The sequence below is a fragment of the Pezoporus wallicus genome, unplaced genomic scaffold, assembly GCF_028554395.1.
Source record: "Pezoporus wallicus isolate ANWC-B61680 ecotype Strahan unplaced genomic scaffold, APGP_CSIRO_Pwel_v1 contig_13368, whole genome shotgun sequence".
Lineage (NCBI taxonomy): Eukaryota > Metazoa > Chordata > Aves > Psittaciformes > Psittacidae > Pezoporus > Pezoporus wallicus.
The window spans coordinates 609,088-624,861 of NW_026641141.1; the positions used below are offsets into that span (position 1 = coordinate 609,088).

General features: G+C 40.2%; 1 protein-coding gene across 1 annotated transcript in view; it reads right to left on the minus strand.

Moving 5' to 3' along the window:
- UBR5 (ubiquitin protein ligase E3 component n-recognin 5) overlaps window positions 1-15,403 on the minus strand; it is an 84,414-nt gene extending 69,011 nt beyond the window's left edge. Inside the window, exons 1-3 of the mRNA XM_057422141.1 lie at window positions 15,361-15,403; window positions 15,141-15,274; window positions 14,983-15,047 (exon numbers count right to left, since the gene is read on the minus strand). Of these exons, the coding sequence (XP_057278124.1) occupies window positions 14,983-15,047; window positions 15,141-15,274; window positions 15,361-15,403 (242 nt within the window). The remainder of the gene's footprint in view (window positions 1-14,982; window positions 15,048-15,140; window positions 15,275-15,360) is intronic.
- Window positions 15,404-15,774: the final 371 nt, after the last annotated feature.

Genomic DNA, 15,774 nt, shown 5'->3' on the forward strand with positions numbered 1-15,774 from the left:
TAACACCAACCTCAAGAGAGTAGGTCTACCTGCAACAGGCTTGGGTCAAGAGCTCTAACAGTACTGAGAAGAGGCTACTGTCAGCACTTAAGGAGAGGAAGCAGAGAAGGATACAAGCAATGATGCTGAAGATACTAACCTCTCCTACAGGAAGGAAAGAAAAACAAGTTAACCACCTCATATGCAACTGCTATAATAGCAGAATTAGCAGGTACTGCCTAATAACCTTGGAGATCCAACAGAACTTGAATTTGATGCAGAACACCCCTGGGTGAAAAGTGTAGCTCCCCAGCACCCCAGCTGCTGGTTTCAGCCCCACTCCTCCCCCTGCCTGCTGCTGCCACCATTGTCCATGTGAACACCAGGCACAAAACTAAACCAGCAGAAAAACAGAGTAAAGCAGAAAGATGTATTTGTGTATTCTGCATGGACAGTATGTGTGCGCTAATAAAAACTCTGGAAACATTTCCTTCAGCAGTCTGAGCCTTTCTATTTGCACAGTCGCATGGTATTGGACTACCAACCCTCTGAAGGGAAAACATGAAATACATATTTAAGATCATTTTAATTTTAACAGCACAACTCAGTAATTTCAACTGAAGAGATACAGCCAGAGACAATTCAATCAATTCTTGCAATAAGGAAGGTCAACACATCTACTGAGACCTTTCTGGATAAAGCAAATCTCCAATATGAATGCCTGGGCAGGCTAAGCTTTGAAAAATGTCCATTAAAGCCATTAAACCATTTCAAAAGACAAAGAGGCAACATGTATTTTGCTCACAGATTTCTGAAGAAATGCACTAACTTGCCACACTTGTACACACAAAGCTTAGTGATGAGGGCTCCTGTGTTGAGACACACATTCTTTAAATATCCTTCCCAAAATTCATCCAGAAACAGTTGTGAGGAAAACAAAAGTCTGTCTGTCCAAGCCAAGCGGGACTGCTTCGATTTAAAGTTTTGCAGCTACAGTTTCTAGCCTCTCCAAACTGATTAGGCTAGAAGGGAATTGCTCACACTAAGCAGCTGAAGGGGCTCCAGTTCAGGACTGCAGGAGCTCAACTTTACAAGTGACACTTTTATTCATTGCAAGATATTCTTTGTCTCAAAGAACATTTCTATTTCCAGAGAAGTTTATCTGAGGACCCATCACTCTACCACATCTTGCTTTATAAAAGCAAGTTAAACTCAGAAGTGCAAGAGAGCTACAGAGAAACTTTATTTCAAAATACCAAGTATTTTATTAAAAAAACTGGGCTTTGGTACATTTTCAAGTAAATTTACTCTATTTTAACAGGTGCCTAAACCCACAAAAGCAAAATTCTAGTTTACATTCTGTGTTTTTACCCAATTTGTGAGAATAAAAATCTGTTTTGAAGTTGTCAGGCTGTCGTGAGATTTATTTTTAAGACATTATAGACTTCAATAGCACCTTCCCTATGCTCAGTCCCCTGTGGCGGTCCAGCAGCAGCAGTCCTACCTTGCCAGTCATCCTGCAGGAATATCCATCCTGCCCAAGTACTTCCATCATGCCAGAAACCACTCACACACAATCAAGACATAAGACATAAGCAGAACTCTTACTGTTATAAGGTTTTAGAATAGTTCAATAAATGTATGTGCATCCTTCTCCTGTATTAGGAAACCAAATTAAAAAAAAAAAGAAAAAAAAACCCATACCTACATCATCTATAGGCAGTGAACATCTGCAAGACCTTTGCAAGCAGGCAAGTAACATGAAAAGCAGAGTGAACTGTAAATAGAAATCTCATGCAGCAAGATTTACATAATTTTCCTATCAACAACTTATTTGCTGTTGAACAGAAGCAGTATTTACAGGTGCTAATAGCTAATCTGACATTTTGCAGCTTTGGTCAAATGACAGTACATCTTGCACATTTATTCACAGGAATTAAAACAATTTCTGCCATCTCAGAGATTAATTTCTGTCACAATATAAAGGAAGCTATTTTTCATCTTTCTCTGCAACTTCAGACTATATTTCTAAATGTCAGCTAGGTCTTTGAAGAGCACATGGTAAAAAAATCACAGAAGTTAAGCAATCCAAACAAAGGATTTAACTGCAGAGATGTAAAACTGAGTGTTTGCATGCTGCAAGTCTCCAGAAGGACGGAAGTTTTTCTGTACTCAGCCACGAACACTATAGAGTCCCTGACAGAATATTTAGAATCCCACGCACAGGTACAAACTGACAGCCTCTGATGTTGGGATGATGTGCTTAAGACTGTAATACACAGGTCACTGTAACAAGAGGACAAAGAAAGTCACTGCTCCACTCAGTCAGTAATCAAATGTACCATGGCTTCACCACATCCTCTCCTCATTCCAAGAAATATAAAATAGGACTATTGGGTTATTACACACTAAACCAACACCTACTGCCCAGGAAATCCCTGAGCTGAAAATTCTTAGAAGCTGGAAAAGCATCACTGTATGTTTGCCCTATTTTAACACTCTTCTCCTGTCATCTAGCAATGGCCACTACCACAAATGGAAGGAAAACAAGACAGACCCTTGTCTGACTGTAACAGCTACTCTTATGTTGCATGGTATTAACCCACATGGGATTACAGAATATGGCTCCCAAACTTTATTTTCTATTTCATAAGACTGTCAGTTTGGTTGATAAATGTGGTTCTGACCATTTAATAGCTCTCTCTTGAACAATATTAACACACTGTGCTGAATCAGTAAGCTATAGCAGAAAGCTAATATGGCAAACATCAAACAAAGTAATCTCCTGAAAACAATTTTCTGCAATACCACTGAAAAATCTTCAGGTAATACAATAACTGCCGGAAGTAAATTCCCTTACAGCAGACCATTATTATTTCATGATATAACAACACTCGTATAGATAATGACCTATATCTAAAGTTAGGTATAAGACAGCCCACAACAAGGTTAAACCAGGGCAAGAAAAAATGGCAAAGATAGGACAGTGGCAACAACATCAGAAAGTTAAAGATAAGATACCCACCAATATCTAATACTGAGAATTAAAGACATACTGCAGACACAGGTAAAATGACTTAGTCATCTTCTTCACCATACAGAGAAGATAATCATCAGTTTTAGTTTTAAGAAAGCAAGGCAGATTTTATATCAATGTGCAGGAGAATGAGCGGAAAGCAGTATATATTGTCTTCCTGGACTTCAGTAAGGCTTTTGAAACCGTCTCCTGCAAGATCTTCACAGAGAAGCTCCTGAAGTATGAATGCATGAGCAGACAATGAGATAAGCTGAAAACTGGCTGAACATGTGGGCCCAGATGGTGGTGATCAGCAGCATGAAGTCTAGTTGAAGGCCAATGACTAGCAGTGTACCCCAGGGGTCAATACGAGGTCCAGTCCTGTGGTTCAGTATTTTCATTAACCATCTGGATGATGGGGCAGAGCGTACCCTCAGCAAGCCTGCTGAGACACCCACCAAACTGGGAGGAATGGCTGGCATGCCAGAGGATCATGCTGCCATCCACAGCACAGCAATCTCCTGACTTCCAGCAAGGAGAAGCAAAAAGTTGAGTATGGGGAGGAATAACCCCATGCAACAAAACATGCTGGGGGCTGCTCAGCTAGAAAGCAGCTCTGCAAGAACAGGACCTGGGAATCCTGCTGGACACCAGGTTGAACTAGCATGAGCTGCCCTGCAGCAAAGACAGGGAACGGTATCCTGGGCTGCCTTAAGGCAAAGCATTGACAGCAGGCTGAGGGAGGTGATGCTTGCCTTTATTCAGCACTGGTGAGGCTACACCTGGAGTTGTGCATCCAGTTCTGAGCTCCCCAGTTCAAGAGTTCTGGAGAGTCCAGCAAAAGGCCACAAAGATGATTAAGGGACTGGAGCACCTCTCAAATGAGGAAAGGCTGGGAGCTGAGACTGTTACACCAAGGGGCCAGGCAAGTGTCTGAGAAAAAAAAGAGTTGCAATGAAAAGTCTGAATATAAACAAAGAAATCACAGATGGAACAAATGGCACTATCCTGACATAGCTCATAGCTATTACAGCACACCTACATATGTTATTTAACACAATATCCAGAGGATCTGGTAGTAAATCCTACAGCTACAGATCATCTAAATGCCTAGTGGTATTTCTGTGGAAAAAAGAAAAATACCCCACAGGAGAATAAGTCAGCCTCAATCTGATGTTATTCTATGACAGCAGACTTCCAAAAACATGAGTCCCAGATTCAGGCAATACAAGACAGAAATCTGTTCCCTGGTATAAAATGCATCAAATCATCATTCTGTGTTCCCAGATTCTGTTCAGCTGCACAAAGTTCTTGTAGCTGCAAAAAGTTTCTGTTTAGCGTTTAACAGAATTAAACATATTCCTTCAGCCAGAAAACCACTGAAAGCTAAACGATTGGATCAACCAACTCAGCTGGGTGGAAGTTCTGAATTTTAAAACAATGGAAACTGTAAGCTATTTAGCTATCCATCATTTCAGTAAGTATATCCTTCCATGAGAGTAAGATGTAGATAACAGGAATTTGCAACACCATGGTTGTCTTCAAGGATACTTTAAAAATACACAAAACAGCATGAGCTAGTATTATTATGTTGAGCAGCATGAATGCTAACTACTAAAATGCAGCTAGGAAGCTGTACAGTGGTTTGACTAGAACACATGAAACTTAAAAGACCACATTTAGACAAAAGGGGGTGAGGAGGAATCCTATTTTACTGACAGAGCATTACTGTAGCAATTCCACCAGGGAAGAAAAAAAAAAACAAAACAAAAAAACTATGAAAATAAAAATCCAGTCATTGTAAAACCTTAAAACCCTTTTGTGTTCCATTTTGACACATTGTGGAAGCTTCTTCAAAAGTTAATTACAAGCCACCAGGGAGGCTCTGTACGTACCAGCACACCAACCTGAAGCCGATTGCCAGGTTCTGGTCACAGCTGAGGCTACTGTGGAAACCCAAATCATAATCTCGGCATCATTTTCCCCTTCATTCTTGCTCTAAGTTTTTGGAAGCTCTTACCACTATGTGTAAAGTTGGAAAATGGCCTTTGATTAGAGCATTCAAAGGTTATCAAAATATTTTAAGAAGAAGGAACTGTCACGTCATTAAATTCTTTGTGTCTTGGCTGGAGAAAAGCAACAGTATATTTTATACAAGTGATTTTATTAAAAACAAAGCACAAACAAGACACTGAATTCTAACTGCTCTGCAAGAAAGTCCAGCATGCTTATTCACATGCTGAATTAGTTTTAGCAATAGGGAAAGATCGTTTAGCATGTCCAGTCCTTTACTTGCCAATTCTTCCATTTCCAAGGCTCAAAGCCTTTAACAAAACCTCTAACATCACAGTATTATCTGCATGTCACTTTTTCAAACTTGTTAAAAAATGCTTTTTAAGTATCAGGTGCTCCTTTCCACACTCCGCACTGTCTTCTACTAAACATACATCTTCAAAAACCTTCCTTTCAGACACTGCATCTTTGATTCAGATAGGAACAGAACAAGGCCTGGCACAGGGAGTAGAGCAGAAAGCAAGCACCATGCCAGAAAAACAAGCAGCCAAATCACTTTATCAGATGCACACTGCAGGCAAAATAACCCAAAAGAAACCCCAGCTTTTGAGGTGTGCAGCTCATCACAATACTTCTCTGCACTGCTGAAAACAGATTCTCTTTCCTATCTGTATGTACCACAGCCACAAAACTCCAGGTGCTTCCCCTCAGCATAACTAGTGTTTTGGTTCCTCTACAAGAACTCATGAAGCAGCACACTGTGTACCTCCTGCTCCACTTTTTGCCTATGGCCATACTATTTTAGGTAACAATCTTGCCAAATACAGATTCTGCACCACAAGAGAAAGCAAGCTGTGGCTGTTGCAGCAAACAGCCTGTTACCCCCCATGCCCTCCCATCAAGAGCATGGCAAGCCTGGCCAGCTTACATCCTGCCTACCCCATCGATCTGCCCTACAACATGATTTGTATCACTGGAATGTTTCATTAAGTACCTTTAAATGCTTGCTCTAGAGATAGGTACATTCTGCCAAACTCAGCAAATTAATGTAAATAATGCCAAAGAAAAAAAAAAGAAAAATAAAGGAAAGAGAAAAGAAAAAGGAGAAGGAAAACTTCTGTCACTAAAGTACAAAGTATGGCTAGAGCCGAAGAAAGGAGTTTCAACAACCTAAGAGAAATCCTTAGTAAAGGTCAGACAACAGTAACTCAGTTATACTAAAAGGAGAAACAATACAGAATGGATTAAAAGCCATAAATCCTCTTTAGAAGAGCACTTCTTGATATTTACTAGAAAAAGAAAAAAAAAAGCAGCCCTGATCATTGTCAGGCTGGACAGAGAACAGCAAAACTTCATACCATAAATGAAAGAATAAATACCGACAGACACATTTAAGAAAATTAATTAGTGAAATGAAAAAAATAAAAGGATAGCACACTTACTCAAGGAAAAGACAAACCCAATGACTTCAAGTGACAACAGAGTAAGGCCCATAGCTCTCGGCCAACAGCATTCACATGGGTATTTATTTTCCAGTTAGGTTTTTCGTAAAAACGCTGTAGCACAAACATTTTTCCATATTAAGTCAATGCCAGACTCCACACTGGAAACTATATAGTGACAGCATAATTTTTTTGAGAATTGAGAGACCTTAATCAAGATCCATCTCCTTGCATTCGACTTACCTTTTTATATCCCAAAGGTGAAAAACCTAAGAGTTAGAGGAAACCTAACGCAGACCAGCAAATGAAGCATTATGAAAGATTAAGCAAATTTGTTAAACGCTGCTTTAGCACAGGCTTAGCTTAAGCTAGCCAACTACTATGTCTACATAGCCTTAAAAAAAAAAAAAAAAAAAGGACAAAAATTAGCATCCTGCCAAACTAGAGATGAGGGCAGAAAATAACACTGCCAAGCCCTGTGTACAGAACACAGTTTCTGTCTGGACTATTTTCTAATGAACAGGAAAACTACAGCTGCACGTGTACAACCATCCTCCATTACTCAAGATATTCCAACAGTTCACAACAGTGATTACTTTGACTAAAAAAGCAAGAATCACAAACAAACAAAAAACACACCCCCTAGAATGTTTTGGGGTTTGTATTGTTTTGTTTGGGTTTTTTTTTTCTGAAGACCAAATTTCATAAGATCACTGCAATCTGCAGTAGCCTTCATTGCTTTCATCTGTTAAGTTACACTACCGTTGTCACAAATTACATTAGCTTATCTCACGGCTGGCAATAAAATGACAACGACAGTGAGAAGTTCCAACACAGTCCATGTCCAAAATAGTACTAGTCATGTGAATGTTTTAAAACTTTTTTCATCCTGCATTCCTTAATAAAACATCATCATATAACACTAAATCAGAAACATAAGGGAGCAAAGCTATTTTGGGGCATCTTTTGGCTAAAAGGTAGTAACCAGTTTAACGAAAAAAAGCTGTCCAAAACAGAACTGCAGAAAGCACACATTTCATCTCCATGGTGGATGTAAACAATTTGAGGAATTGCTAAGAGACATCTTATGGCACACCACCAACAGGCTTGGGATTGCAAAAACCAGCCAATGAGGCAAACCAGAAGATGCTATATTAAAAATCATTTTTAGAACAGCCACAAATAATCATGCTGGGGTGTTACAAAAAGGTGGCAATATTCAGAACCTTTCTATACCAATGTGGACCGGCCTGTAAAACACGCTGATTTGCTGAAAGACAGGGTGAAGCATATTTACCGTGAGAAATTCCGCCTGACAAGTGCTGGCAAGAGCCTTGTGAGACGAAAACAACATTTTTCAAAGATAGCAAATTCAAGAGATACATCACTCAACTGAAACCAAACCGGCAGCTTTACATAAACACAGATGACCAGCGCACCCAGCTTATGCCTTTCTACTCAGTTTTACAGTATATTTGCAGTGTTTAGAATAGGCAAATTTCATACCTTTGTACCAGTGTGATGGTGCATTTTCTCTCAGAAATGTAACAAAAAGCTCTTTAAACTGAAACAAAATAGTTCATTTTGCTTGGAGGGGAAGGGTAAAAAAAAAAAGCAGCAGTGCTGGTTGACTGAAGGGTTTTTAAGCACAGAAAGACTCCAAAAAGTAGAGCACAGAGTTTATTGTCAAAACAGCTCTATGCAAGAAAGAGTTAAAAATTAAGATCTGAAACCTGAATAATCGTTGCTGTAGTGGACTAACTTGAACTGTGACCATCCTCACTTAAGCTGACAGGTTTATAGCTTGGACAAAATAACACGTACACCTTGAAAACTACATTTGCACACTTATTTCAGTATTTTTTTTCCTCCCACTTGTTCCTCCCAGTTTAAAATCCTCTAGCCACTACGACTAAGCTTTGTCCCCATGCTTTCTCTGGAGCATATACAAATGCCAACTATTGCAGTCTTCTATGTGAAGTTGTTACTAAGAGCCAAATCTGTCCTGGACTTCATTGAATTCAAGCTTAAAAAAAATGTTTATGCAACTGAAAAGAAGTAGTTTTTGCATATGGCTTTCTTCTGGTAAGTGGCTGTTGAGCTGATGCAGGGAAAGAGAAAACAGCAGCTTTGAAAGAGAGAATCTTGCAAATTTAACTACTTAATTGCTGTTAGCATAACCACTACAATAAAAGCTACCTTGAAATCTAGTGTAATCACTGCAGTAAAACCTACCTCGAAACCCCTGCTCCTTTATCTGATTTTCAAATACATACCACCATCTATTTCAGTTAAGCCAGTAACAATTAACTCTGCCATAACTGTAAAAGGGCAGCTACAACACACTGCAGAGCTTGCCATGGTACATCCTTGGTTGTTTTCCTGCAAGTGTTAAGTAATTTTTCACTTAAATATAACTGTGTACTGAACAGTTATTAACTTCAGATAGTTTAAGGGGGAAAAAGTGCCATGTCCTTTTTACTTATTTTACGGCTTAATTACAAATTTTTGACACACATCATTTTACAGAAGTATCCTATATGGCAACTAGAACATTTAATAAATATATGCTACATCAAAATTAACTCAGAAGAATGCTATTGATTATAGATTTTAACTTTTACCAAGAATTAGCACATAAATGTCACTGAACCTTACTGCTCTTAGAATTAAAAGCACTGTTTTCTGACAGCTCTGACTTGCACTGCCACGCTTAAAGCACAGTTATTAATATGATACTCCATTAATCTTGCTTTATCATTAGTCTAACAAGAAATATGCTCAAGCCTCATAGATAATTTGAGGAGGAAAAAACAGGCAACATTTGTGCCCCAATTACTGTTTTACTAAATTCCTTGTGACAAGTCACAACTACTCTCTGTCCAGATCACATTCACAGGAACAGTTTCACATTACAGTAGCCAAAATAAACTTGCTGCTTTCAAAATGGAAGGAACTCAAACCTGCTTCCTCTTCTCTATTCTTCACTCCCAACTCTTTCTCCTGCAGCACTTTTCAAAACCCTCCCTTTTTTATCCAGCTATTCTGATGGCCACCCACCAGTTCAACTTCCCAGTGTATTTATTTATAAAACTAGCCCTGATAAAGTGAAGTATCATTTTAGCAAATTAAGTCAGTTTACTGTGGGATCAGACACTTAAAAGTTAGTGCAAGGTAGGAAGTGGGGAAAAGAAACCTTCCCCCTTCAGAAGAGAGCAATTACTTTTAACTGCAACATCTCAGGAAAGTTTCAGCAAGAATATTCACAGACAATTACATACACATTCTCTAAAAGCAGTATCTAGAGCTTAGCAAACAACTGTAACCAAAAGACAACCCTGGCAGAGCAAAGTCCAAAAAGGCCCAGACTTCTGGCCTGTGTAACCTTTCACATTCAACCAGATATGAAATGGTGCTTATGTGTAAGTTCTGATGCTTAACTTCCCAAATCATCATCCTTAAATGACAATAGTGAAATAAGATCAAATCTTAATGCACTGATGCTCAGTGTATGAATCCTGTAACACTGTATAACCACACTGGTGGCACAAACCTTTTGATGCAGCTAAAATATTTTCTTTTCAAAAAAGTGTTTCTAACTAAGAGTGTGATGATAATAATAATGCCATGATAGCAGGGGTTGGAACTAGATGATCTTAAGGTCCTTTCCAACCCTAACTATTCTATGATTCTATGACAGTCATGCCATTCCCTCACTTTCTTCTAAAAGAAGTAAATTTAAATTTTGCTATGCTTTCAAGAAATAAATCATAAAAACAAAGTCAACACTTCTACATTACTGAAGTCTCATCAAGCAAATGTAAGCCAGAGAATTAAAGTACTCCATCAGCAATGGTTCTCCTGTAATTAAACCATCTATTCCTGTTCGAGGCAGGCTAACTTCACTTTTGCTAAAGTAGATTAGGAAACGGTTTAAAGTGTACCAAAATAAAATCACTGGAGCTAAAAAAAGTACTGTATTATCTGCTCACAACTTGCGAGGTTTCTATTTAAGAACAATTCAGTCAATTCCTTCTTTCCCCCAACTTCCTGTCCACAAAGAGGACAGGTACTCTCCCAGCACGCCTGTGACCACAGAAGGGGGAGTTGAGGGCTAAACAAACACTAGCTTATCAGGAGCTCTCTTTCCCTCTCCATGCATGACTCCCACAGACATGTGGCTCCCTGAACAGAATCACACCACACCCTACACCAGCTCCTTCCAGCAACATCTGCTTGGGATTTTTAATACATTTGCTCATCAGCAAATGCAAAGCAGGGCAGGAGGTGTTAAGAAAATCTGACAGAGCAGCAGCACACATATCCACTGATCACTTCCCTATTACCTTGAAATGATGTTTTCATGTACATAAACTACATGATACACAGGCGCAGGCTCAAGGGTATGCATTTGCTAGGTATTTTTTCCATGGAAATTGATTATCAGAGGGTGTAAACAATGCGGGCAAGGTAAAGCACACTTTCAGTTCAGGCATGGCCTAAAGTAAGTAATATTTGAATAATAGAGAAAGGCACTGAATATATGATCAAGAAAAAACAAACTTGTACAAGAGCGAGATAATGCCTTCTTCCCGCAAAGCTGACTGTCCACAAATACTCACTGTAGCTTCAAACGATCTTTTCTCAGTCACATTATTTGTTTCAAAGAACTTACCGCAGGAAAACTTATTACTTGCCACTTCTTAACACTCAAATTCAGAATACCCTCTATTTAACCAACTTCATTACATCTCATCTTCAGGAGAAGAGAAAAAAAAAAACCATATTAACATTGCATCAATGACCACTTCAAAAAACAACACCTTACCCTATGCTAGGGCTTAAATGACTTAGCTGACTAGAATTTTCTTAGTGTAAAACAAAAGCAAAGGCAAAGCCTTGAGACAAATCCTGTCCCTGAAGGTTAGTTCATGCACAGTGAAAGACTCCTCATTCCACAAAGTAGCAAGTTAAACTGCTCCTGTGAGGTCTCATAATAGCCAAGAAAAGGTACCTGTCTCGGTTACACCCACATCCTAACCCAACATAAAATTAAGAAATACACTAAGAAGAATTTACTAAGATTGACTTATCTATGAAACTCTGACAAACTTCTTTCCCAAAGCACAAAGTCTCCAACCCTGAAACATACATGGAACAGGTGGATAACCACAAAATATATCTAATACCCACTGCAACTGAAACTATGCATCACTTTTTCAAAGATTAAAGCCATTAATTATTTACAACCCAATACTTTATGGAGCTGTTTCTCAAACTGCAAGCCCTATGCAATTTTTCTCAAGTTAAATTTCTCATACGCAGTTTGCAGAGAACCAATTGCTTGGGGGAAATTCCAAGTTACCTATCTTCCTAAATAAACTTACCAGAACAAGTTTAACTACCTCAGTTCATCCTAAACAGAAGTTTAGCCTACTATCCATTTAAAAAGGTGAATCTTAATACAACTGCAAAACTAAATATAACCCTATTCTCTATGAGATTTCTTCAGCACAACTACCTTCCAGACATTTGAGTGAATACCACGAACAAGCCTACACTGTTTCAACTTACTTGAGAGAGGTCTAATAACTACAATCAAGGTACAATACTAGCTAGTGTTTCCAAAGTACTTTCAGATGATGAGTAGGCATGCTCAGGAGTTTTCCTAATTATTTGTGGAACTACAGTTACTTTTCCCTTCTTTTTCCAGGTGTTTTACCATTCTCCACGTTGCTGCATGAATAAGAGGGACAACAAATTACACAGAAAAATCTAATAAAAACTGTAAAACACAGAGACACAAACTAGACCAAACTGGAAAAAAAAAAAAATAAAATCAACCCTACTTCCTCACATTCTGGAGGCTAAAAGCAGAGCAATACTTCAGGAGAAGGATGCTTTCCAAACACACTTCACCCCTTCACACATCTCTGCTGATGATCAAGCATAACGCTTCAAGTATTTTACTATAAAAATTCAAAACTGCCATGTATCCTGAACACACAGGCACTGCAGCATTAAACCCCTTGTGGTTTAAAATGTGATTATTCCTTAGATGCAGAACACAAATCCATTACTGAAAACAACACAATTAATCATGTTCAATATACACCACAAGTGAAAGCATACAATGCAGAATTATGGTCCCAAAATCACATTCTGAGAAACAATTATCATCCAGGATGCAGACAGAAAAATCCTCACTTGGGCTACTGACCAGTATCTGCAGCACAGACTCAAAAAAGTCTATAAAACATGAGAGAGAAGAAGAAAAATCATGGAGACATGAGATGTTCCAAGATCCTTAGTTCTATGAGCACATATATGAGAATGTATTAAGCTATCTAGATCCTGATCTATATTGACAGCAATGCTACTGATAAAATTGAACTGGCATTTCCAACACGTGTGTGCCTGAACCCTACTAATGAATCATTCTGATTTCACTGCATTGCAATTTCTGATACACAGCTACTGCACTTCTACTAAAATTATATTTATGAAGTGGAAATTCATGACTTGCAGCTCAGATCAAGGAGCCACCTGATTTTTCAAAATCAGCCACTGCTTAATAGCACTTCTGCAGCTTTCTCCATATATTAATTACCACATATTATGAAGCTTCCTGTATCAAATAGAAGTTGTGAGAGCTGCTGCTGTGGTAAGAAGGAAAAAAATTAAAAAAGAAAAGGAAGTGTTATGAAGACTGAAGTGGCATCATATTTAACATCAATAACTCAACAAAACAGGTGACATTAAAGAAAAAACAGATGAGCTCTCTCACTCTGTGTAAAGTGTGATAATTACACATTAAATGTTCTCTAAAGGCCTACCAACATTCAAACAAGATTTTAAAAACTGGAAAGAAAGAAAAAAAAAAAAAGAAAACACATTGGGGTCCTTTCAAGTTCAAAGTCCAGCTCTTACCCTAAATCAAAACAGTCCAAAGAGGCAGAAAAACTCTTAGTACAGCATCACCTCTCAGTTTGTCACGCTAAAGGAAGATGATGCGCGTCAAATATGAATGTATTACTGTGGAGAAAGCCAATCAACCCCCTAGGAATGGGCAGGTCTACTAGAAGCAGGATCCTGTAAAATGTATTATCGGGTTAAGGAAAAAAAAAATACACTCCACATTAACACACTTCAGGACTTGAACCTATTTTATCACTAGAAATTTCTCTTCCCTGTTTAAGGACATGGATGATGGATGTAGCTCGGCAGAGATTTTATCTTTACAATAACCTATTTTCCTCATCACAAGCTCTCAAACCTCAGATGTGTTTTAACAGGGGCATCTCAGCAAAGACTGGTCTAGGAAAAGTGACCTAACTAGAAACAAGAGTGAAATGAGGTGGACCCTGACCTACTATGAAACCTGGCAAGATCAAAACCAAAAGAATATAACCAAGAGCCCATACTTTAAGGTTCATAAATATTAAAAAACTATTTATAAAAATTAAATAACATTTTTCTACAGTGCAAAAAGAGTATGCTTCTACCCAGTGATGAATAAAGATCTCAATTTATTCACACACAAATTTATAAAAAATTAAGGATTAGCAGTCACACATCTTAAGAATTTCTGTATAAAAGAATACAAAGAAAATGTACAAGCTGTAACGCATACCAGTAGTAACTGCTATACAAGAAATATTTGACAGCCACACAGAATGCTGTCAAATACACATCAAGCAGCGAAGAAAATTCGGTGCATGGATTTATTTTCTCCCAACCATTCAGGTTTCTCCCCAGCCTGCAATTTCTGTCCCTCAATCCAACACAGAAGTTAGCTGCACAGTTTCCAAGCAGGCTGTGCTTCTGTTCTAGCTGTCATTCCCACCCCAGCCAAGGGACACACAACCAGTAATCTGGAGACTGGGCTCCTTTTCTTATTTTAAAAGAGGTACATGTGAGAGAAACGCACAGAACACTGGGGGGACGTGCGCCTGTAACATCCCCAGCGTACGCTTCCTTTATCCTTGCTGCCATCATTCGCTCACACACACCACGATCCCCCCATCTGCATTGTCTGCCTTGCTCCATCTCTGATTAATATGGACACAGCCACACTAGCTCCCTCCTCATCGTGCTGGGCCAAGCATCCTCTGAAGCGCATTTCCCCAGGCAGACTCCGGGATCCCCCAGCAGGCCGGATTACCGCCGAGGCCGCCAAGGGGGCGACAGGCCCGCGGCGAAGGTCACGGCCGCCCACCCCCACGCCTTGCCGGGGCAAAGTTTACAGCGGCGGCCGCCCGGAGAGACCGGGTGTGTACGGCGCGGCCCGCTCCGCTCCTACGAGAGGAAGGAACCGGGGCCCTGCGGCGTGGCTGTAGGACGGCCGCACGGCGCTGGGGAGGGGAGGTGCCGGTGCCTCCTCCGCGGTCGGCGGTGCCCGCTCCCCCGAGGTGCCCCCGCCACGCCGCGATCCGGCCGGCCGCCACCGGCCCCTCCCCTCACCCACAGGGGGCCGAGCCCCGCCTGGCCGGCCCCTCCCCTCCTTTCCCCGCCGCACGGCCTGCCCCTCACCGGTCATTGAGCTGGTTGTTCTTGTAGTTCGTTGCCGCGCCGGTGTGCTCGGTCAGGCCGTTCCCCTGAGTGGCTTGTGCTCCGGCTCGCTAGCCCCTGTTGTGAGCGGCCCCTCGGCCTGTCAGAATGGTTTCGGGGTGGAAGTGAGGCGGGTGTACGAGGCCGTCCCGGAAATCTCCGGTGCGGGGTTGCAGCTGGGCTTCCCCCTCCGGGTGTACGGGCAGCCGCAGATGTGGTTCAGACCCATTGTCCTTGGTCGACTGCGTTCCAAAGTCGGCTCGTCGATTTGTAACTCAGTTGGCGAAGAACGCACACAGTCCTACCTCAACAACCACCCTTCTCCAGGGACGCTGGTGGTATATAAGGATGAAAAGTTACCTCCTAAGTCGATGAAGTACTCAGTGCTGCTCTTGCTGTGCATACTCCCTTCGAACGGGGTTTAATTGGTACTCTTAAAGAGCGTACTTTGCAAATGGTGCTGTTCTTAACAAATTAACATCTCAATTTGCTGAAAGTTGAGTAACAAAGTCAATAAAAAGACATTTGTTTCTATAGAAACTAACACTTCGTCTAGGATTGTACCAAGATTTGGGTTTTAAAAATACTTTTTACTGGAATTTGCAGCTTTTGCACACTGCTTTCACTAATTTTCAGGAAATCGGAAATGTAGAAAAGCAGCCTGGAATTTTATAACGTGAGGAATGCTGGTAATCACATGATAATGGTACAAAAAAAAAATCTAGAACCTAGTTCAGTAAGTTGTAATTAATTTCTAAGCCTGTGTAACAAACC